At 46.9% G+C, this 24,439-nt stretch overlaps 1 protein-coding gene across 5 annotated transcripts in view; it reads left to right on the top strand.

Moving 5' to 3' along the window:
• The window catches only part of WFDC1 (WAP four-disulfide core domain 1), a 24,771-nt gene extending 5,104 nt beyond the window's left edge, over positions 1-19,667 (top strand). For 4 of the 5 annotated variants that reach the window (XM_039888775.1, XM_039888774.1, XM_039888773.1 and 1 more), the window contains 6 exons: positions 6,706-6,889; positions 10,605-10,688; positions 11,678-11,818; positions 16,100-16,141; positions 17,483-17,555; positions 19,231-19,667. In XM_039888775.1, the coding sequence (XP_039744709.1) occupies positions 6,706-6,889; positions 10,605-10,688; positions 11,678-11,818; positions 16,100-16,141; positions 17,483-17,541 (510 nt within the window). In that variant the 3' untranslated portion in view covers positions 17,542-17,555; positions 19,231-19,667. The remainder of the gene's footprint in view (positions 1-6,705; positions 6,890-10,604; positions 10,689-11,677; positions 11,819-16,099; positions 16,142-17,482; positions 17,556-19,230) is intronic. The other variant, XM_039888772.1, reaches the window with a different exon arrangement.
• The last annotated feature ends 4,772 nt before the right edge of the window (positions 19,668-24,439 follow it).

Genomic DNA, 24,439 nt, shown 5'->3' with positions numbered 1-24,439 from the left:
AATATTAATTAATTAAAATGAAGACATATTGGAGTAAGGTGGGCCCTTAATCGAATACTGGCTAGTGAGCTTACACGTTGAGGAGAGACACAGAAACAGAGACACACAAGGAGAGGGACAAGTGAGGCAGAGGCAGAGACTGGAGTGATACCTCTGCAAGCCAAGGAACCCCAAGGATTGCCCAGAGCCACCAGACGCTGGGAGAGGAAGGGGGATCAGATTCTCCCTCACGGCCTCCAGAAGGAGCCACCCGGCTGCCACCTTGGTTTCCGACTTCTGGCCTCCGGAGCTGTGAGAGACACGCTCTGTTAAGGCCCTCCGTTTGTAGGGCTTTGTTAGCACAGCCACAGGAACACTCATAGAGTCTGCTTCTGGGAACAAACGCAATCAGTTTCTGTTGCTTGCAACCAGTAATCCTGATGATAGACATTCCCCAGATGTGGACATCAAGGTCACAATGGGGAGTGACTCGCCCCACATCATTCTGGCCAAGGGACAGGAGAAGCTATCACCACATCCTCGGAGTCCTGGGGACTTTCCTCACTCCTTGACAAATGTGAGATTTTACCCTCTAGGACCTCATCACCAAGACCACTAAGATGCTTCTGTCTGGAGGAGCAGAGGCTGCTGCTCAGTGGGCCCTGGAGTGTTCATGGCCAAGGCCCTGCAGAGAGAGGGGAAATGGTATGCCCGAATGAAGCAATTCCACTGCAGACTTGGCCATACCCTAGTGTCTAGCACAGAGCCTGGCCCATCACAGACACTCAGAAACATTTTAAGAATGAGGGGAAGAGCTGGCTGTTTGGGCAGATAAATGGAAGGAAGGAAAAGTAAATGGATAACATGATTATGGAGGTGATCTTGGGCCGTTCACTTTCTTTTCTCTAGACCTGGCTTTCCCACCTGGGGTTCTAGTCCCGAAATTAATTCCAGGTAGAAAGAAGCAAGGGGGTAAGTATTCAGTGTCCTGTGTGGTTATAACCTGGGAGTGTGCACGTGAGAGGGAGGCAGGGAAGCAGAGGGAAACTGTCATTGTCCATAGCAGCACTTGTCACGGTAGCCAAGGATGGAAACAGCCCAAATGTCCATAAGCTCAGAATGGATAAATGAAAACGGTCTATCCACACGGTGGAATTTTATTCAGCCTTTAAAAAAAAAAGGGAAGGAAGTGCTGATGACACAGGCTACAGGTGGATGAACCCTGAAAACATACTCAGTGAAAGAAGCCAGTAACAAAAGGCCGCATATTGTTTGATCTATTTGTATGAACTGTCCAGAACAGGCAAATTCACAGAGAGAAAGTAGATTAGTGGTTGCCAGGGCCTGGGGAAGGAAATGTGGAAAAATGTCTTAAGGAGAATATAATTTCTAATTGGGGTGATGTAAATGTTTTTAAAATAGATAGAGGTGGTGATTGCACAATATTGTGAATTTAATTAATGCCACTGAATTGTACACCTAAAAATGGTTAAAACAGCAAATTTTATGTAACTTATCGCAATAAATGTATCTATCACAATAAATATATAAAATATATTATGATAAAATATATGTTATGTAAAATTTGATCATACTTTGTTTTCCTGGTCTCCCTAAACAGTTCCTTTAGAGTCTCTTCAAACATTTTCATAATATTTCGACTTCTTCTTAGGATTTAGCTCCATTATTATTATATGGAATGATTCGTTTCTTTATTGTGACTTGGTTTAGTTTTTCATTAACTACTTTTGCAGATGACAAAAAACGCAATTAGTTTGCTTTATCCATGTGATGTTTTGTTTGGTGTTTGTCACTTGTCCTGGAGCTGAGGCATGTGAAGGCAGGGACATCGTCTAGTTCAGCTCAGCTTTCCTTGTACCCAGCCCTGGGAGTTATTAATTTACCTTTAAATGAATGAACAAATTACATTAAAACGTTCCGGAACAAGATAGAAGGGATGGAAAGTTCTAAAAGACTTCCAGGTGCACAGCTGTGCCCAGCGGACACCAGTTGAAGGAGTCGGTTGAGTCTGCAGACATGCACGGAGATGGGGCTGTCTCCAGTGTAAGAGACTGGTTTTTGAGGTCCTCTCAAAGGAAGTCCCATTAGCTGTGCACCAAACTGAGCTCCCAGAGCTGGACGCTGAGGTCCCAGGGCGTCAAGAAACGGCATTCGTCAACGCACACTGAACTCTAAGCCCTCTGTCACAGGGAGAGACACATTTTAGGTCTTTGACGTCCAAATTCCAGAGGAAGAGCAAGTAATACTTAGAGGAAAATTGGCTTTCTTCCTGCACCCAGCAGACCGGTCCTGGTGCACTTTTATTGGTCTGGCCGTTAAGTTTCTGGGACATTCCAAAGACCGGAAGGCTCTTAGTGTCGGAATGAAGGGGGTGGGGAGCGCTGAAGGAGGGGCTCGAATAAATTGAGAGAACTCTGGAGATTGGATTCTTTCTCCTTAAATGGAAATGGTTTCAATTTTATTCCTGATTATAAAAATAATGTTTACTGTAAAAGAAATTGAGACAATCCAGAAAGTTATAAATAAATAAAAGCGATCTAAATTCTTCCTCCGAGACATAAGGGCTGTTGACATTTTGGGGTATGTGTGACCTATACTTTTTCATGAAGCAGTTATACTAGACACACATTTTTTTCTTAATGATATTTTATTCATAATGTTTTTTAAGTTTTTTATTGAGATAAAACTCACATAACATGAAACTAAGCATTTTAAAGGGTACGATTCAGTGGCATCCAGTCCATTCACAATATTGTGCAACCATTATTTCTGTCAAGTTCCACAACATTTCTTTCACCTCAAAGGGAAACCCCAGATCCATTGAGCAGCTGCTCCCCATTCTCCCTCCACCAGCCCCTGGCAACCACCAATCCGCTTTCTGTCTCTGGACTTGTCCATCTGGGACATTTCATATAAATGGAGTCATACCGTATGTGGAATTGTGTCTAGCTTATTCTTGCTGTTTTGTACCTTGCGTTTTTCATTGAATGCTATACGGTGAATATGTTAATATGGTAGGTCTGTGTCCTCTTTTCAAAAGTTTCCGTGGTGTTCCAAGGTACGAATGTGCCATTATTTATTTATCGAGGCCATTTGCTTCAGTGGCATCCAAACTTGGACTTGCAGAACTGGGCTTCCCACCAAAGGAGTCAGAACTGGCATTTTCCTAACCTGCTTCCTGAGGAAGCGGCAGCAGAATGGTGTTGTGAATTTACAGATGCCTCCGAGATGATCTCCTCCCAAAACAGAAAATAGCCACCAGGCCAACAACCTTAAGGAGCTCGTTTTGATCCAAGTAAGGCATGCAACACTGGACAGTGCCTGCCTGAGTGGCACACTAAATGAATGTCCGGTAGCTGTTTGGAAGTGGACTTGCTATACAAGCTCTTAGCGAGGATGGAAATAACAGATGGAAATCACGGGTTACCCTGGAATTTTCACAAAGGCTGTTGTCAGTCTGGGGAGAGCTGCCTCATTCTCAGAAGGATTCGACACGCCATTATTTTATTTTCGGCTCAGTGGCAATGGAAGGGAGGGCTGGCTGGGGCTGCAGAGAGTGTAGGTGCTAGGCACACAGGTGGGAACAAAACTGAGCCCCTAAGGAGAGCACATTGTAGGGGAAGAAAAACAATATACCGATGAGCGCTGTGGTCAAACACAGCGCTCCCTCAGTGATCAGGGGTTTGAAGCTCCATAAAGGCCGCAGCCAGGGTGAGAGGCACGGCCTGTGCAAAGGCCCAGCAGTAGGACTGGGCTTTTCACATTCCAGGGACCTCAGCGAGGCCATGGCGCTGGACAGGAATGGACGAGGGAGAGAGCGGTGGGAGAGAACTCTGGAGATTGGATTCTTTCTTGGAGAGGGCAGGGGCAGCTTGGGTCTGGGGTCTGGCCTTTAGGCCAAGGACTTTGGCTTTTAACCTTTTAATCCTCGTGGGCTGGGAAGCCATTCCAGTGTGAGCTATCTATTTCTTTAATAAAATTCAGGTTCTTTCTCAGAACTCCAGGACACATCTTTTGTTAAGGACCTTCTCTGACTATCACCTTGCAGGATATGAAATATTTTTCAAAACATTTAATCTTTTAATCTAGGCCCCTCAGGGAAATCAGTTCTTTATCACCCTCCACCATCTGTTGTTTGTGGCTCTGCCGGCACCATGTAAATAACTTGGGAGATTTGACTTCTAAGGCGCTTATCTCTTTTGTTCTCTCCAAATTCTGAGAAACGACATTTGAACTTTACTTGGAGAGCAGTGGCACATCTAAAATTGATCTCTCTATATACCCCCCATTAGGGGTGGCATTAGGGAGTCACTGGACTGGGAGGAGTCACAGGTGGGTGAAAAGTTTTTCACTTCTGATCTCCAGGTTCCACTAAATTTCCTAAATGAGGCTTGATGCAAAAACAGGCTAGGCGGAAAAATCAGCCGTCCCCTCCAGACCATGCAAGGGCATTCCTCACGACCCTCCAAAGGAGGCCGGGGCAATTGTCACGTTGGATTAGGATTAAAACAGTAGGGCCCCACCATGGGTCCAGTGTCATTAATTCTGAAGAAAATGAACTAAGAGCTAATGGCGTAGGATTATGTCCCCTGCTTGCAGCTTGGAAATTATTCACGATGGCACTTGGAATTAGGGGGACCACGCAGAGCGGAGAATGAACCAGGAGTTGGGATTTTCATGCTCAGGTCTTCCCTTTGTTTGGGGAAGCACCACCAATCTTCTGAGGCCTTCTTTTCCTTCTCGGCTGAATGTGTTTTGTGTTCATTTTTACTTTTCCTAAGTTTAATAACCTATGTAGAGGAGAAAAGATGAATTCTCTGGGTGAAGCTAAGGGAGGGGCCAAGAGCCCCATCATTCCCAAGCTGTTCCCCTACTCTCCCACAAAACCACTGATTCTGAGATTCCACCAACTCAAAGAAGCGCCTGCTCGGACCTCTTCTCGATGGCCTGTCGCCCCCTAGAGGGCATTAGGAGCAGCGCATGGAGTTTGCAGCCACTATAGTAGCGGCGCGCAAAGGGTATTTAGGAATCCTTGACCTTTTTAGTCGAGATCATATGGCGTATGACATTTTGTATCTTGCCCTTTTTTTTTTTTTTTTTTGCTAATACATAAATGTTTTTCCTGTCATTAAAATTCTTCCCAATGAAAAGTAACATATATATGCATATATATATATATATATATATATATATATATATATATTATACACACACACACATACATATAATGTGTATATATATACATATGTATATATATATATACACACACACACACATACATACATATAACCAGCACAAAAGAGTATACAATGAGGAGAAATCTCTCTTGGCTTCAGGACCTAATTCTTCTCCAAGACAATATTCTTGATAACAGTTTTTTGTGTGTTCTTGTATCTCCTTCCAAAAAAGTTTTAGGCCTATACAAATATATGCATATTATGTGTGTGCATATGTATATTTTAAAACATAGTTAGGTGCATAGCAAACGAACTGTTCTGTACCATAATTTCTTCATGAACCATAATATCTCGGTGATCTTTCATAAGCAGGTTAAGGGCAGGTTTTAATGGCTACATACTACAGTCTGCAGACAGGCATTATTTACTTGGACAGTACAGGTGGCAGGATTTTGAAATATGTGTGCAGGGGAATGAGGGAGGGAGGTAAATAGGCATTTAGATGGCCATAGCAGTTTAGGCATAGGCCAGGAGGCAGGGCAAACCTATATGCGTGTGTGTGTGTGTGTGTGTGTGTGTGTGTGTGTGTGTGTGTGTGTGTAGGGCTGTGTAAGACCTGCCCTCCACACACTCCACTTTCAAATCCAGAAGCAGAACAGTGTTCCCAGCATGGATAGGGTGTGGTGTCAGAGACCCAGAGTGGGTTGCCTGCTGTGACAAATTCTTACAGCCTCTCCTCTAACATGTTATTTTATTGGTCACATGCCTGTATGTCCTGTGTGTTAAGTGATGTACCTCATTAACTTTTTACTGATACATAATATCAAAAAGCACAAAAAATCATGTGCCCAGTTCCATAAATCCATACAAAATGAACCAGCGCCCAGATCCAGAAGCAGAACAGGGCCAGCCTCCAGCCGCTCCCATGCCGCCCTTGGTCACTGCCCACCAAGTGGCTACTCTCCTAACTTTTCACAACAGACATTAGCTTTGCCTCTTTTTGAACTAAAAATATAAATGGAATCAGACTACGTGTTGCCTTGTGACTTTTTTTTTTTTTTGCTCAATATTATCCAAGTTGCGTGAATTCGTTCTATGTATGATTTGTAAATTCTCAAAACTCTATATAAACATATGGATTATAAGATACGTATGTATATATGTTTTTGTATATACATGTAGACACACATATATACCCTGTTATATATATAACACATGCGACATATATTTATCTATTTAAATATATATATCCGGATAGACGCTTAACAGATAAACTCTTCTCCAGATTCATTTACCCTTTTTGCTGCTGACAGGCTTACAGCCATTTCAGTTGGAGGCTGTTACAAAGAGAAATAACATCTGCTAATTCTCAGAGCAACGCCCCCGAGGCGAGTTCTGCTAGGATTACCCAGGACTCGGAGGCCCAGCGACTAGGTCGCAGCGCGCAGATCCAAGCAGCGCTGGGACCTAGCACCGGCCCGACTGGCTGCGGCCTCTGGGCGCGTCTGACGCCGCGCTCTCCCCGCAGGCGGAGGAGGCGGGCGGCCCCCGGCAGCCTCGCGCGGACCGGTGCCCGCCGCCCCCGCGCTCGCTGCCCCCCGGCGCCTGCCAGGCGGCGCGCTGCCAGGCCGACTCCGAGTGCCCGCGGCACCGGCGCTGCTGTTACAACGGCTGCGCCTACGCCTGCTTGGAGGCCGTGCCGCCCCCGCCAGGTAAGTGCCCCGGGTCCTGGGGAGGTGGGGGCGGGGTGGGGCGCCCGGCCGAACTGTCCTGCCCCGCCCGGAGGTCGCGGCTGGGAGAAAGGCAGCTGAGCTTAAACCTGGGCCACCCGGGCGAGTCCACCTGTGAAATGGGAACGTCGGGGCTCGTTAAGCAAGCATCCAACTGCATGTACTGGACGCCGCTGCCTTCCGGGAGCTGCAGTCCGGGAAACGTGCGTTCCAGGGAAATGCCCGCTCTTGTGAAGATGGCGGAGATCTTTCAAAAAATTCGGATTTCCAGGGTTTCTTAAAAATACTGGACCGCATTCCCGGGGCCACTGCCTGCTGGAGACTGAGGTGCCCCTAGGTGGCAGCAGGGATCCTCCGGTTCTCCACGGACAGCGCCAGGCGCCCTTCAGTCATGATGGATTCCTGGCCTCCGGGGGCATTTGAGATGGAGACCTGGAACCTTCGCAGTCCGGATCGGCTGTGCCCAGAGAGGCAGGGGGATGCAGACTCCTGGGTTCAAATCCACAGGCTAGTCTGTCACCTTCCTAGAGCCTCCCACCTGTCGAACAGGACTGAAATGAGAACATGCTGCCCATAGCGGGGTCTGAACATTAGGAAGTGCTTGGGGCTCCATCAGGCTAGGAGTAGAAAATCGATAACATGTTTGCTGAATCTTAATGTGAAACCCTTTGGAAGAAACCAGTTCTCAGGAATTCATCTTGGACGGGAGGGAGTTTCAGATTCCTTCCGGAGACAAGGTTTGGGAGGGGAAGGAAGAGAGCCAGTGGGGAATGGGCAGCTACCTGCCCCTGGGTGGAGGAAAGGTGCCCCTAAGTGGGTGGGAGGGGGCAGTAAAGTTCCCTCCACCCTCAGTTCTGCCTGGTGCTGAGTCTTAGACAATAACAGCCCCTTTGGACTATGCCTTTTGGTTGCGGGTTCCTTGGGCTTTAATTACAAAGGTGGCCCCAACTGTTCTTCCCAAGGCCAAAGAAAGAATGACCACACTTTATTTTCTTTGAGATGAGGTCACAGTGATGACAAGGGACTCGGCACCCTTAATGATGCTCATAAGTGTAGTCTACTCTTGTGTTTGAACACGGACTCTTATCCAGAGACTGAGTGGGTGCTCAGTGCCAGGCTGACTCCTACAGAACCCTTTATGAGACAAAATGGCGCCCCCTCCTGGTGGAAGAAGCACATAAAGGTGCTTCCCTCTAAGTGGGCAAGTCAAAAAAGGTGCCCCTTCCTTTGGACTGTGACAGGACACAGAGATTCTAGCTTCACTTGCCGCCTAGGTCAGGTGTTTTCGAGCAGTGCACAAGCTGTACAACTATCCGTGACATTCCCAATGTCCTTTCCATACATTATGTAATTTAATATACAGTCCCAGGTGGTGGAGAGACTGTTATCAGCCCTATTTTATAGCTGAAGACATTGAAGCTCAGAGAAGCTAAGTGACTTGCCCAAGGTAACAGAGCAGGCAGAACTAGAATTTCAATCCAGCCTTCTGACTGTGAAGTGCCCACTGCCTTAGGTCCTGAGTGCAGGGATGTGGGGCCCCTGCTCTGGCACTTGGGCCCATATATGGGTTCCCTCACTGCCTGGAACATCTTTCCCCCAGACACCCACACAGCTCACTTCCTCATCGCCTTCAGATCTTTGTCCAGAAATGGTCACTTCTCAGGGAAGACTTCCCTCTCTAAATTGCAGTTCCTCCTCCGGCCGTTCCTTACCCTCCTGCCCTGCTTAAGTTTTCTTTAGAGCCCAGTCTGGAATATTGTATTTTATTTGTTTGTTCATTGACTATTCCCGCTACTTGCAGGTCAGTCCCATAAGGAGAGTTTGGTCTGTTTCATTCACTGCCGTATCCCCGTCATCTAAAACAGTCTCTGGGCACCTTAAAGTTATTCAATGAATCAGTGATTCATAAAGTAATAAAACAACTAGCTTTCACTGGCCGGGAGAAAGAGCTGTTAGTCTTAATAACAATGATAATACTTTAACACAATGTTTCTCACCGTGGCACTCTTGGCATTTGGGATTGGATGATTCTGAGTGGGGTGTGGGCTGACCTGGACATATTATGACAATCGAACACATCTCTAGGTTTTGCTAGCATTAGAACAAAATTGTTTTGAATTGAGAATCATGATCTGTCATGAGCAGATAACTTGAAATGCACCAGGCCCTGTTCAAAGTAGCTTACACACCTCATTGCAATCCACACAGTCCTAGAGGGTGGAGAGACTTATCAAAAGCAGACCTTGAGATAAGGACTGGGGCACAGGGAATTTATGTAGCAGGTGATCCCAGGAAATTCTAGCAAGGGAACAGAGAGGTTAGACTCTGGACCTCCAGGCCTTTAGGGGTCTGCAAGTTGATGGGAGGCCTTGACCAAGTTTCAGTACTCCAAAAGGCATAACAAAATGCATACATTTCTCTGCTGCTCAGAAGCTTTTGACCGATGCAAAGAATACAAATAGTAAATATTAATGCATTGGGAAAACATAGCATTGAAAATATTTTCTATCATGTGGCCCAAAGTGGTAGGAAGAAGGAGGGAAAAGCCAGAAGACTGGAAATAGTGGCTGCAGAACCATCTCATGTCATCCCTCTGGTTTGGAAATTACAGACTGCTGGTCTGTTCTTCTGTTTCAGTTTCCATGATGTGAGCAACCATCTTGTGCTTTTTAAAGAAAAAGCTAACCAGCTGTTTTTTAAGCAGTACCCATCTATGTACTTTCAATGGCACATGAACCTCTTAATTTTTGTCGTATTTCTGATTCAAACTAAAGCAGAGGCCATAAACGTAATCCCAGACCAGTTTTATTTGACCTCCAAATTGCTTAAAAATTGTTAAGTTAGTTGCCAACATTTAAAAACCAGAAGATTTGTATTTGTCGAAATACAGATTTATGGTGTAAAACAAAAATCAGCTCTGGAAGCACTGGGAATGGCTGGCCAGAGCTGACCAACAGCCGATCCATTGGCACAGGAAGACTCTCCAGTTTGCCATACCTGTTTGTCTTACCTGGCCTACTTTTTCCCTTTATCTTACCTGTCTGTCCCCTGTGGGCATTTGGGCTTTCAACCTCTGCTTTGGGTTTTTGAAGACCTTTTAGTCTACTACTGAGTGGGTCACTCTTCTAGTTAAAAATGTGTCAGTTATAGAACAGGCTGTGCTGCTGTAACAAAAACCTAGGGGCCTAACCTACTAGGTGTTTACTTCTCTTTCAGTTAATAGATCAGAGGTAGACAGGTGGTCCGTGGCAGGCAGGTGGTTCTGCTCCACGATCATCCAGGGACCCAGGTTTCCTCCATCTTGTTGCTCCAAATGGTCAAAGTGGCTCCCAGCCCACAGGAAGAGGGAGAGAGAGAAGGAGAGGAGCAAACAGGCATCAATGCAAGGACAAGACCAGAAGTTACATCATCACGTCTGCTCACTTCCCATTGGCCAGAGCTCCATCACATGGCCACACCTAGTTACAAGGGAGACTGAGAAATATAGTCTCCAGCTTGGCCACCCAGTGCCCACTCGAGACTTAAAGTTCTGTTACTAAAAGGAAGGGACAAATGTGCGCTGAAGAACCACAGTTTTTCCTCCTCCGGGGAACCTCTGGGTTTCATCATGAAATGTAGGTTCCCCAACTCCCAGAGGCTGGGGCGTTTCTCAGGTACTTGAGGAGGGCCTCAGCTTAACCGTGTATTATTTTGTTAGTTTTAGATTGGCTGGTACAGCCGAAACCTCGATGGCTTGGTGGCAACGGCTGGCTCCTGGATGGCCCCGAGGAGGTGTTACAAGGTACCTACAGGATGAAGCCCAGACCTGATGTCAGAGCCAGGATCCCTCCTCCTCAGGCTGCCCCTAGAATACTGATAGCAGGGGCTGCCTGTGCTCCAGCAGTCTGCCTGTTCCCAAGTACTCAGCCCTCTTGGAGCCTCCCCAGCTCCAGCAGAGAAGGATGATGGCGGGGCTCGGCCAGGCTGTCAGCATCCCCAGAACAGTGTAGGGTTTGACTCTCCCTGGGAATAAGGCCTCCTTCCTGGTGGAGAATTGAGAAGGAAGGGGCTTGAGATTGGTTTTCAGATCCCTAAAATCATAATAAGGGGTTCTCTGCTTCCTGATGGTGAGGCCCCTCCAGGGAGGGTGGAGCAGTTTCTGAAAAGAACCATATGCAGGCCCAGGGCCTAGAGAACAGTGGGGGTTCAGGCGTGTACAGTTGCATGCATGCAGCTGTGCTTGTGATTCTGCACACTTCCGTGTGTGTGACTGTGTCCGTTAGGGAATGCAGCTATGCAAGCAGCTGTGTGGCCGTGTGTGTCTGAATATTTGTGCATCTGTGTTCATTTAAATGCGCGCGACTGTAAGTGTGAGAATGAGTGTTTGTGTGTGTGCGGGATTTGTTTGCTTGTGAACGTGTGTGGGTGGCTGTATGTGTAGTATGTATACGTGTGTTAGGACTTGTAGGGTGGTGAAAATGTGTGTGTGAGAACATGTGCATACACATGTGACTAAATGTGAACACCTACGTTTCAGGGTGTGCGGGTGAACATATATGTATATGTGTTACAGTGCACGTGAGAATACATTTAGGATCATGTGACTTTGGACTTCGCACGTGTGTGCGTGTGCATATGTGCATGTGCACACACATGACACTGTGAGGGAGACCCAAGGCACAGCCTGGAACCTGGAGGGTGAAGATGAGGGTGGCCTCTCTTGGGTAATGTGCATTTACTGCCCCCAGGGAGGGGCTGCCCCTGAGATCCTGGCTTGTGTCCTTTCCACAGCAGAGGCTTGCAGTACCACAGAGGACGGGGCAGAGCCACTTCTCTGTCCCTCAGGCTACGAGTGCCACATCCTGAGCCCAGGTGACATGGCTGAGGGCATCCCGAACCGTGGACAGTGCGTCAAGCAGCGCCGGCAGGCAGGTGAGTGTGGGTGCACAAGCCCTGCTCCTAGCCCCTGCCCCAACCCCACGCTCCCTGTAACCCCCCACACGGGAGACTTGTTGCAGAAGAAACCACTGGCCCCCGAGCCTGGCCCAGAGCCCCTCCTGTCTTCTTACTCCCCTTCTCCTCCTTTCAAATCTTCCACCCTTCCCCGTCGCCTGCACATGACGCAGGCCCTGGAGTCAGCAGGCTGTCTGCAAACCCCAGTTCTGTCACCTTCTAGCTGGCTGACCTTGAGTCAAGTGCTTCAATCTCTGAGCCTCAAGTTCCCCATCTGTAAAATGGGATCCCCTCACGCCGTTATGGGAATTAGTTTAAATCATGCATGGAAAGGCCTCGAAGCAGAGACAAGAGATCTAGGTGCTCAGTAAACATCAGATGTTTCATATCCACCTATATATCTATTTTTTAATTGTCTGAGAACCCTTAACTTCTGCTAGGATCATTCAGTGCGACTTAATGAGTCTCTGTCTTTTGGTGGGGGGGATGCAGTAGACAGAGAGTGAGGGGCATGAATAGTGTCACTTTAGTTGGCATCATTTTCCAAAGAGGGGCAAGGACGACAGAGCAAGGACTCCTGGGGTTACCTCGAACTCATGTGTGCCTCAGATAAGGCATAAGGTCGAGAGGTTTGGTGTGGATTTGGAAGAAATATGTGGGAAGAGAAGAATCTGGAACTTCAGGGAGATGTAGGGTCCTAATCAAAGTGGAGCCCATTGGAACTCTGAGTCCACATGCTCCAGGGCTGCTTCCCCACTTCTACATCTCTGAGCCCTAATAGCTGAGGACAGCACCTTCGGTCACAATCGAGGATAATTGCAGCGACCCTATTGGCCAAAAGAATGCATCGGGGTGCCGATCTGCCAACGCGTTTTTTGTCCTGATTTGAGAATTTATTTCTCGGAAGTGTTGCAAGAAAGACATGCACATTAAGTCAGTTAGACATTTAGTATTATTATCATCACAAATAATAAAATTATGAGACATTAGAACTTATCTTGAGGATCCTGATCCCTGGAATTCTGAGCTTTGAAAAAATTGCCTATAAAAGGATTTGAACTTTTCACAACTAGGTATCTTTGTGAGTTTTTCTGCATTCCACTTGCTTCTTAAGGTTATGAGCAGGTTCTCTAGCCGGACGGCCTGGATTCCAGTGGCCACTCGGGCCCTCGCTACTGTGTGGCACAAATAGAACATTTCCAGGCCTCATTTTCCTTATCTGTAAAGTGGGCTCGTGATCATTTAGCTACCATGCCTCTCGCTTCACAGGCACAGAACAGAATCTCCGCTATTTGTGTCATCGTTCATCTCTAGACACCAAATCACACCTTAGGTAGATGGGGCATGTGGTCCATCAGATGCAAAACCCCAAGGGCAGGCCAGTCTGTAGGACCAGGGCTGGAGGGTGGAAGGAACAGCCTTTGTCAAAGGAGAGCTGTGGGGTGAGTCAGGAGTTATTTGGACTGTAATGTCATTTTTGTAACTGAAAAGTCCTGGAACTACTTTGCCTTTCTCATTCCCCTGGTCTTGCTTATTCAGTTATATGAGACCCACTTCAAGGATGGAACTAAGCAAAGAGAGCAATTAAATGATGCCTATTGTTGGCCGAGCACCTCAGGGATGCTGTCTTTAAGCTTTATCATAAGCCTATAAAAGGAGAAATATAACCAGAATGCAGTGTCACATATGATTAAGAGTGAAGGCTCAGAACCACTAAAACAAGTTCAAATCCTGTGGCTTTCTTCCCTGGTGGCCTTGGGCAGGTAACCTCACCTTTCTTAGCCTCAGTTTCTTCACCCGTAAAATGGAGCTCATGATGGTCACAACAGTCATTTCTTCGTGGATGTGGTTATGAGTCTTGAATAAGAGAACACCTGTAAGGTGGTTAAAGCAGCACCCAACACATAGTAGATCCTCAATGAATGGACACAGCTATCGTCTCTGTCTTATGGAAAAGGGAGGACTTGCGTTCGAGACCTTGCCTAGACAGTGCACACAGTTGACAGGAGCAGAGTGGGAATTCCAAGCCTGTCCACCTGCTCCAAAGCCTGCGAGTGTGTGCATGTGTGTGTGTGCGTGTACGTGTGTGGTGTGCGTGCATGTGTGTTTGCTCCCCCTCACACAGGAACAATCTGAGCCTTACAGATGGAAATGTAAGTGAAATTCCTAGCCTTGTCCCCAGAGCGGGGCTGTCACTTAGCAAGAATTGTTGGTACTTAATAGGGAGTTTGTAGACACCCCAAATCCCAATAACTTTTTGTGGAGCAAAGGTTGGGGGGCAGTGCGGAGTGGGCACTCTTGACCCAGGGCAACCAAAGAAGAAACCTTTTATTTAAGTTTTTTTAAAACTACATATTTTAAATAATTTCAGACTAACAGAAAAGTGACAAGAACAGTACCTTGGACCCTGTACCCTGATTCACCAATTGTTACAATGTTGCTGCATTTGCTTTATCATTTTCTCTCTCCTCCCAACCCCCACTCTCTCTCCATATAAATCTACATATTTATTTTTTGGGACTATTTGAGAATAAGTCGCAGATCTCATGCCCACACCTAAGATGCCAGTCTCCTCCGAGAGCCAGCTTCTAGAGCGGACTGATGATCATTCAGGTTTTATAGTCCATCAGTCTGGAATCCAGCATTTGAGGGGTTCGTGTCTTTCTCAAGAGGAAAATGAACATTGAAACATGTAGTAAATCTGATTTTTTTGGAGAGCAGGGTCAAAGGAATCAGTGTTCTTTTCTGAATGGGTTCAAGATCACTCAGAGGCTGAGTGTCCAGGCCCAAGAAGTGGGCGACGGGGCCCTGTGCTCACCTCTGACAAATGACTTCACGTCTGTGTCATGAGAAGAATAAAGTAAGATCACATAACCTTGAACAGGCATTACGGGCCAGAATTCATCCTCAGGAAGACAGGTGGAACAGGAGTGTTTTAGAGAGCCTCCGGCATGGAAAAAACCCTAAAATTCATCTTAGTGCTGATAAGCTATCCACCTCCCCAAGGCTGCTGATAAGGTATCCGCCTGAGAGTCACCTCCCTTGGGCTCTGTCGCCATGTACAATAAATACCAGCGCTGGTCCTAAACACTCGGGTGGTTATTAGGATGGACACAGAACCAAAGGAAACAAAAGGTCCAGCTATTGCATAGAGGTGATTTTTCAGTGGAGGTATGATTGGCATAACTGAGTTTCAGGTGCATGAGTGTGATTTTTAACGTCATAGCCGTCCGGAAAGGCTGGTGCACTGATGGGGAGAAGTGAGCTAACTGGTGGCAGACATTGCCACGTGAAACGTGTGTCCCAGCCAGAGTTCCAGTCTCCCCCAAGGGTTTTACTGTTGGGATAGTGTGGGGGCTGCAGGAGGAGGTGAGGTTAATGACAATCAAAAGGGAGAATTATGTAGTGGGAATTCTTGGTGATGTGAGATGTATGAGGTTGCCAAGAGTTGACCACTTTTTACTCAGAAAAACGGCAATTTTATAGGATTCCTTTTAATATTGTATATACATTTCGTACCCGACGTTATTGCTTTTGATTCTCACGATTTTATGCCCGTTTATGCCCATTTCCAGGTGAGAAAACTGAGGCTCAGAGAGGATTAGTGAAGCAGTCGAGTGAAAATTCAATCTGGAGTTACTTTGTCATTTGTAGAAATGACACTTGAGTCTCTTTTGAACGAACTTGAAAAAACACCATTTACTCCCCGTGTGAACATATTTTGTAATGATGTTTGCTGAACAACATGCTAAAATTTCGCTTCCCGTTCATCTGTGAAGACAGCAGTTCCCAAACTTTTTGGCCTCAAGACCCCTTTGTACTTAAAAAGTATTGAGGATCCTACAGAACTCTCCTTCATGTGGCCGTGGATATTAGAAACTAAAGCGGAGACATTAAAAATATTACATGTTAATTCATTAAAATGACAATGGTAAATTCATTAGGTAGTAAACAGAAATAACATTTTTTTCTTAAAAATAACTATATTTACCAACACACACACAAAAAATAGAAGAGCAGCACGGTGTTACATTTTTACAATTCTAAATGTGAATTAAGAGAAAAGAACTGGATTCTCACATCTGCTTCTGCATTTGATCGGCTGCAACATGAAAGTCATGTAGCCTCTGGAAAATTCTGCTGAACGGCCTCAAGAGAATGAGAGTGAAATACATAAATAATTCCTTAGTATAATTATGAAAATAGTTTGGGTCTTATAAACTTCCTGAAAGGTGTTTAATTCTCTCACTTGTTTTCCAGATGGGCGACTTCTACGACACACATTTTACAAAGAGTATCCAGGTAAGAGAAAAAAAACATTATTTGCAGAGGGTCCTAAAAAGAACAATGAGCATTTCTTGGGTGAAGAAGAAAAATAAAATTCTATCAACTATTATGAGAGCTACAGTTTGAAGCTGCTAAGAAGGCAAATGGCCGTGTTCTCCCCAGGTTCTTTTATGCCATCAAATGGCACTTTTGGATGGGATGGGTGGTGGGATGCCAAGATGCTTCTGTTGTTGAAAATCTCTCCTCCAACCTGGGATGTCCTCCAGGTGGCATCCAACATGGGCCGGAGCCATGTCAGGCTGCAGGCTAGGAGGGTCCTGGCAGGAGCAAGGCCCAGGCCTGGGGGCGGGGGGGAGCATCTAGACATGTGACTAAGACAAGGACTGAAGCAGCAGCTCAGGGATGCCTCATAGGAGACAACACAGAAACTGGGGTTGGGAAATAAAGGAAAAGACCTGTTGTCTAATGGTGGGCAGAGGAGGTATGAATCAAAGAGGGGTTCATAGCAATTATGGTTTCATGCTAAACATCAGAACCTGGGACTGGAGATTCTTAAATCGTTCCTACCTTCATTTGCAGAATTGAAAAATGTGACTGACACCGTTATTCCATTCAGTTATCCATTGATTCATCTGTCCGTCCGTCCATCCATCCATCCATCCATCCATCCATCCATCCATCCATCCATCTATGTAAAAATTCATTCAGTCATTCCATCCATCATCCAATAATTCATTTAATTATCCATCCATTCATGATCCATTCAATAATTCATTCATTCATCAATCCATCTACCCATCTCATAATTTATTCAATCATCTATCTGCCTATTCATCACATTTTGATTAAGCATTTAGCAAGCATTCTGTGCTTCTTCATTCTTCATTCTATTTTTATTCTGTGCTAACAGTTGGGGTTACATCCGTGAACATGGCAGACCCAGTCCCTGCCATCACACAGCTAATATCGAGCAGAAAATTCAAACATTAATAAGCCCAAGTGGTTTTTCAATAACAGCAAGTGTAAAAATCTGAGGTTGGAAGCAACTTGGCTATCGCTGTAGCTGGAGTATCTAGTAAGTGATGGGGAGAGTGGCAGGAGATGAGGCCAGAAATGTGGGCGGGGCCAGACCACACAGGTGGTGAGGCATGGTGAGGAGAAGTGAGAGGCTGCATAAGTGGGGACTGGGTGACCTCATTTGCAGGAGAAGGGAGAACCGGGCTAGGGCGCCAGGCAAGGCCAAGGTATTTGGACTTCACTTGAGCAGAAACTGACATGCCTGCCCTGACTGAGCTCTAGTGTTTTTTTTGTTTGTTTGTTTTGTTTTGTGTTGTGTTGTGTTGTGTTGTTTTGTAGAAGGTGACTCCAAAAATGTGGCAGAACATGGAAAAGGACAACAGAGGCACTTTCAATAAAGTTAGGGACGCAGGTAAGTGGGAGGAGTGATGAGGTCATGGAGTGGCGTGATCTGGGGCAGCCAGGTGTCCTAGGGAGCTTTAATCATGATGTTGACTAGTGGGAGGGTAAAGAATGGGGCTTTACCTGCAGGTGGAATTTTAAACTCCCTTATAATTTTAAAGTGAACATATGAGAACTTCGTGTGTTATCAGAAGTGGAAGCTCCTGTACCCTCTGGACCTAAACCCAAAGACTCGACTGGGTTGTAACTTACCTTTCCATCCCCTTGCCCTAATGCCTGTACGAACGGGCAGACAAGTCCTCCATTGTCCCATGAAGTCTGTCTCTCTGTCTCTCCCTCCCTCTGTCACGTGAGACAATCAAATGCCAACTCTATGATAAACTTGTGCTTAGTTGCTCAGCAGTCATTCAGGAGCTGTGCTGTGGGTAGCAGTGAATAGAGCAGACAGAGCTCCTAATGGCCTCTAACATCCCTCAGTAGGAGACTAACAAGTCAATGAGTATGTCAACGAGAAAGTGACAGACTGCAACACGTGAAGGAAAAGGACAGGTGATGTGGTGCAGAGTAATAGATGAAGAAACTAAGCCTGGAAGAGTTGAAGACATTTGCCCAGGGTCACATGGTGGTAGAGCAAGAATTTAAAATAACCCAGGTCTGGCTGGCTCCTAAAAGCCGTCCTAAACCGCCACTCACAGCTGTGTTCTTCCGCTCTGGCCCCCGCACTTCCACGTGTAAGGTTCACAGTCCTCAAGTGGGTCAGGGGATGGGGACGAGGAGCTGCTTCAGATGGGGGTCAGGAGAAAAGGTGCTGCCCTGGGGAGACCTGGAGAACAGATGCCCAGGCAGAAGGAGCCAGAAGGAGAAACACCCCGAGGCAGGAAATATCTTGGCTCAAAGAAGCCACAGGGAGACCGCTGGGGTGGAAACTGAGTGATGAGTGATGGAGGGGAGGCCGGCACCAGAGGAGGTTACAGGTTAGCCACAGGCTCTGCTCTCAGATGCTGTCCGAGGTGAGATGCAGACGAGTGTGAAGGGCTGTGGGATCGCAGTGACTGGAGGAGTCTCAGTGGATAAAGCCCAATACTCACTCATTCCCTGTGAAAGCGGATTGTCTACACGTGGTAAACAAAACCTCTTGAAAGCGAGTGATTTCCCCAGAATGTCCTTGAAAGGCAAACATCGCAGAATATTCAATCGTGAGTCCGCCAGGAAAACCTAGAGCCAGCGGGGATTGATGCCAGCATGTCTATTACTAGCTGGTGACAGGAACAGTCTTTGCAGTGGGTCTGACCCACCCGAGGACTGTGAACCTTACACGTGGAAGTGCGGGAGGCCAGAAGGGAAGAACAACGTGAGTGGCGGTTTAGGATGTGGCTTTTAGGAGCCAGCCAGACCTGGGTTTAAATTCTTGCTCTACCACCATGTGACCCTGGGCAAATGACTTCGACTCTTCCAGCCTCAGTTTTCTCATCTATAAAATGGGAATGATGAGACAGATGTGTCAAGAACTAAATAAGATGGGCCCCATGGAGACTTCACAGTGAGTTAAGAATCTAGTCTTAGCAGAAACTCTCATCTTCCTGGTGTCTGGCGGGAGAGGAGGAAGAGGGAATTACACAGATCGTCACCCCCATGTTCTTCCCAAGCAGTGGCTCATATTCATTCCTTCTTTGCTTTCTTTTCAGACAGTTTGAAAAAACATTCCTCCACTTTCCGCTAAGCCTCGGAAACAGTTGGTAAAAATGATTCGACCCGCAGTGGTTATGCCCAGCTCAGCAGAGCATGACCCCAGAGATGCTTAGAGACGGGACACCAATCTCTCAACCCCAGCGCGGTCCCAACTTGGCTGGGTGACTTTGTGGGAGCTGTTTACCAGCACTGGGACCCTGTTTCGCCATCCTGGAAACAAGGCACTCCTAGGAATCTCATTTGACCCTGCAGCCCCACAGATCCCGCCCTGGGAAGAAGTCGCTGCCCTGTGAGCATGAAGCCCTTTTCTAAGACAGAGTTCAATATCTTGTTATTTACAGGTTTCTTCTAAGTATGACTGGCAATTATGAACCCAACCCAAATGTTCTCAAAATATATTCGCTCATCATAAAATGGAAATGAACTTAATCTACTCACACGTGGTTCATAGTTTTGACCACCTGATAATCTTAAATCGGGTGTGCTGACGCCATTGGCTCCTGGGGGTGGGAGGCAGGCTAGACGTTGCTGGGTGTCAGCCCGGCTCTGCTTCTGGAACCTAGGAGTAGCCAGGCCACCTGCGCACATTTTAGTTAGGAGACTCGGGGAAGAGGATGCGTTGAAAGCGACATTAGAAAAGTTCTTGGGAAAAGCTGGGATGGGAGGGGAAGGAAGTCAGATAAGGCGACGTGTCGTGGTCCCAAGATGGTAACTTTGGTGCCACCTCCTGAGGGTCTTGAGCAGCCTGAGTCTCACCAGGGCAGGTTCCAGGGCTGGGAGCCCGTGCGGTCACTCGGAAGGGCTCTCTGCTTGGTGTAATGAGATTCTTAGCAATTGTTGAGCCAGGGGCTTGCATATTCAATTGCAAATGGTGTAGGTCAAGGATCCCCAACCCCCAGGAGGTGGACTGGTACAGGGCCATGGCCTGTTAGGAACCAGGCCGCACAGCAGGAGGTGAGGGAAGCTTCATCTGTATTTGCAGCCGCTCCCCAGCGCTAGCATCACCGCCTCAGCTCTGACTCGGATCATCAGGCGCTAGATTCTCGTAGGAGCACCGGTCCCTGGTGCCAAAAAGATTGGGGACTACTGTGTTACATGATTCAAATCTCAACAGTGTCTGCACAAAAACGAACACGTACATACACAGGCTTGTGGGGGAAATGATTCCATTTACTCCAGAGCCTACTTTCAAAACAGCCCATGGTGATTGGTGTTAATAAATCGTTCAGCAGGATTCAACCTTTTTAATTCCAAAATGGGTTTATGTGGAGACAACACCTGAGTACTCATATTTTAAAAACAAGCAGCACTCCTGTCCGTGTCCCCCCTGCCTTCCCCACTTACGCTTTACACCTACCACCCCCCACGCCCCCCCATACAATCCACATTCTCCTGGAAAACGCTCCGAGTCCAGTTTAAAGTAGAGATTGATAGCTGATGGGCCTTCATATTCATATTACATTCATATTGCTCAGGAATTCTTTTCTTGTTTTTTATTTTGTTTTTGTGCGTGGAACATGAGTGAAAAACAGTCAAGCGATTCATGTAAAACGCGTATAAAGTGGGCATCTGTCACACTACCTGGGGGAGGTTTTGACCTTCATGTTGATGGAAAAGAAAGGCAGCTTCACCCAAGGATGGCAGATCCACCAGGAGGCATTTCAGGGAAATTTGTCCTTCCATTCCAGGCACAAACCCCACTGCGGAATTTATGCAAGTGATTTCTGTGAGACAAGTCAGAGGTTACGGCTTGGGTGACCCATGAAATGCCCAGAGCCCTACCTTTCCTGGAGGGTGGATCTCACTGGTCTGGAAGGAACCTGGACCTGGGGTTGGCTGAAGCCTCTGGCAGGGACGGGATCTAACAAGCAGCAAGGCTCATCAGGGCTGAGGACCGTGGGTCTAAGGGACTGCAGCTCTCAGATAAGGAAACAAGTGAATGTCAAAGATCTAAAAGAACTTACCCGAGTCACACAGCCACGTCTGTCCTACCCACAGCTCTGGCTCCAGAGACCCAACTATTCTGCTAGTTCTGGCTTGTCAAAGCACATCCCTCCAGCCACTGAGGCCCAGAAGGGGACACTGTTGGTGTGCAGTTCTGCAGAGGGCTCTGGGGACAGGGCTGAGCTCATCCCCACTTCTGGAGTGCTGCTCGTGAGATGGGGCAGAGAGAGTGGAGACTGGGCGATCTGGGTTCTAATCCCGAGCAAGACGCTTACCTTCTCCGAGCCTCAGTTTCCTCCTCTGTAAAGTGGGTGTGATAAGAATAGCTGCCTTTCAGAGTTGCCGGGGAGGATTGTGTGGTATGATAGATTACGGTAAGTGCTCGGTGGGCATGGTTATAATGCCTTGTTATTATCTTGTCACAATAGTCCCCTGGAGGCACAACTGCCCCAGTCGAGAACCTCTGGTTGAAACCCAAATAATTTCTATGACTTCACTCATCCATAAGTTCCACTGGAGCATTTCCCCTAAGGTTCAGGGTAATTAATTAACTTTCCCACTCACTCATCACCTATTCATTCACTCATTTATACATTCATTCTGTCAAGAAATCTTTACCAAGCACTAACTTCCTTTTCTTGGTGAATCCAGTATGGATAAGTTTTTTCACCTGTCCCTGTTCCTGAAGTTGGGAAGCGTCACAGCCACAGCCAGCAGACAGCAGGCATCACTGCCTACATGCGAACACGTTGAACCATGTAGTTCGGGTACAAGCAGCTTGGTGGAAACTTCCCGGCACAGAGGAACCGCTTTCCAGGAAATTCTGTGTCACCGGTGCTCTCGGGAATTCAGAGGGCCTCACTGGCAGAAAAACTCGGGGACTGGCAACACCGCATGGGAAAGTGATTCGGAGGGATCGGATCCAAAAATGATAACCGAGGAAATACCTTCTAATCCCATGATTTCATTTGTGTTTTCTTGATGTATGTACAAGAATGATACATGATTAAAATCTACATCTAATAAGTCTGAAAGAGGTTTTTAAGAAGTTTGAAATAGGTTTGAAAGCATCGATCGGTTTAGTTGGCAGTGCTTTTTGATGTATGTACAAGAATGATACATGATTAAAATCTACATCTAATAAGTCTGAAAGAGGTTTTTAAGAAGTTTGAAATAGGTTTGAAAGCATCGATCGGTTTAGTTGGCAGTGCTTTTTCCTTTTGCTTACATGTAAAGTTATGTTTGAATTATGATATCTGCTGCCTGTCACAGTTTCAGTCTGAGACACGGAGGAGAACAACCCAGAAACTGCCCCTGCATGCACGTTGTTTGTATCATAGTGGGGATTTGAACCAGGCCCTGCTGACTCCGGGACCCTCTGCTCCTCCATTCTACTGCCCCAGGGAGGGGCTTGCGGCCCCCTTTCTGGTGGAAACTCCTCCCAGCCCTTCCTTGCACCTGGTTGGTTTGGAAACCAGGTGACCGTGCTTCTCACCTGAGTTAAGGTCTAAGCAGAGGTCCAGCTGTCCAGGGTGTGACAGTGCTCTAGGCTTGGAGCTGAGTTCCAGCGGTGGCCCTGCTGACAGAGCTGTGTACCCCTAGACACAGAGCTTAGCCTCTCTGAGCCTCAGTTTCTACCACAGTGTAACGGGGAATAACACCTTCCATACCTCCCACAAGACAAAATGAGAGAAGGGATGTGAAAATGGGCAGAACATTCAGGCCTCACAGGGGTCCTCCAGGGCTAAGAGGCAGAGAAAGGCAGAAGGTGTACTGGAGGCCTCAGCCTGGGATCGAAGGGGCCCGAGGGGTTACATGTCCACTGATGATAGAATCCCAGCTCCAACCTGCTGAGCAAATAGGGCTGTAAGGAAGAGCAGAGGGAAGGAGCAGTCAGGGGCATGGCTTTGGTGCTGGGCTGAGAGCGTTCGAGTCCTGTCTCTGACACTTGCTAGTGTGTGACCTCACACAAGTTAGTCACTGTGCCTCAGGTTCCCCATCTGTAAAAGGAGGTGATGATACTCCCGGGCTCTTATGATAAGTAAAAGTGTTAAAGTATATGCAATTCTTAGAACAGTACGTGTTATGTAAGAGTTTGCTGCTACTGTTATTGTATTATTATTACCAGTAAGGAAGAATTGACCCCACCACAGCTTGGGACGACAGGGGCTCGCCTGGGCTTCGGGGACAATGAGAAGCAAGGATGGAGTCTCCCAGTCTTTTAGTCTTCTCTGGAAAGAGTCTCCTCGTGATGTGAAATGTGACCCTGTCAGCTCAGACTCTCCAGCCCGCACATCCACCCCCTGAATGGGACTGAAAGAAAAATTGTTCTCTGCCCTCTGACACCCTGAGGAAGGCACGCAGATCTGGGCCCATCAGCTGAGGCCAAGGGAAGGGCGAAGGAAGAACGGGCAGCTCCCTTGTCAGCCATGGCAATGGGGGTTGGGGTGGGGATGGTACAGCAGGAAGGGGGGAGGTCCCAGGAAAATGCGCACATGGGGCGGGGCAGGCAGTCTCCTAGAAGTCCACACAGAGACCTCACTTCATGAGAGAGGAGAGCAGCAGCCCAGGATGTCTTGTGACTTCCCCAAGGCCACGCACAGCCCGGCAGCAACAGGTCGGGAACCCCGTCTATTTCTAGCATTCGCCCTGTGTCATTTCATTACACCTCATGGCAACCTGAGCGCAGGAGCCAGCACCTTCTGAGCACAGACTAAGTGCCAGGTGCCCTGTAAGCCCTTTACGGAAACTAACAACTCATCTGAGCTGTCCCAACCCATGAGGAAGACACCCATCTTACAGATGCGAGAAACTGAAGCGCAGAAAACTCAAGTCACTTAGCCAGGGTCACCCAGCTAGTACCGGCAGAATGAGGATGCAGATGGAAGTAATCTGATTCTGGAGTCCTTGGGAGGTAGAAATGTTTCTTTTTTTAAACAGCGAGAAAAAGCATTTAATTTGTGTAGTTATATGAACATATATAGATATCGTTTGAGTTTTAGATGAAATATTGACTTGATTGTGACATTCTTATATCTGCAGCATTTGAAATAGAGAGCTGTTACAAACTCGTTTGTCTCCTAGGAAGTAAAAATTACAGGAAGCCCTTCTGGAAAAGATTATAGGAAGGAAAGAACACATTTGTTTTGTTTTTTGTTTTTCTTTTTTGGCCATTGTCAGAATTAGGTTATATCTCATATTGAGGTCATCCATCTGTTTTGTTCTGTTTTTTTTTTTAAATAATTTTAAAAAATTTTATTT

The sequence above is a fragment of the Pteropus medius genome, unplaced genomic scaffold (assembly GCF_902729225.1).
Source record: "Pteropus medius unplaced genomic scaffold, Ma_sr-lr_union100, whole genome shotgun sequence".
Lineage (NCBI taxonomy): Eukaryota > Metazoa > Chordata > Mammalia > Chiroptera > Pteropodidae > Pteropus > Pteropus medius.
This window is presented reverse-complemented; position numbering and strand designations above follow the sequence as displayed.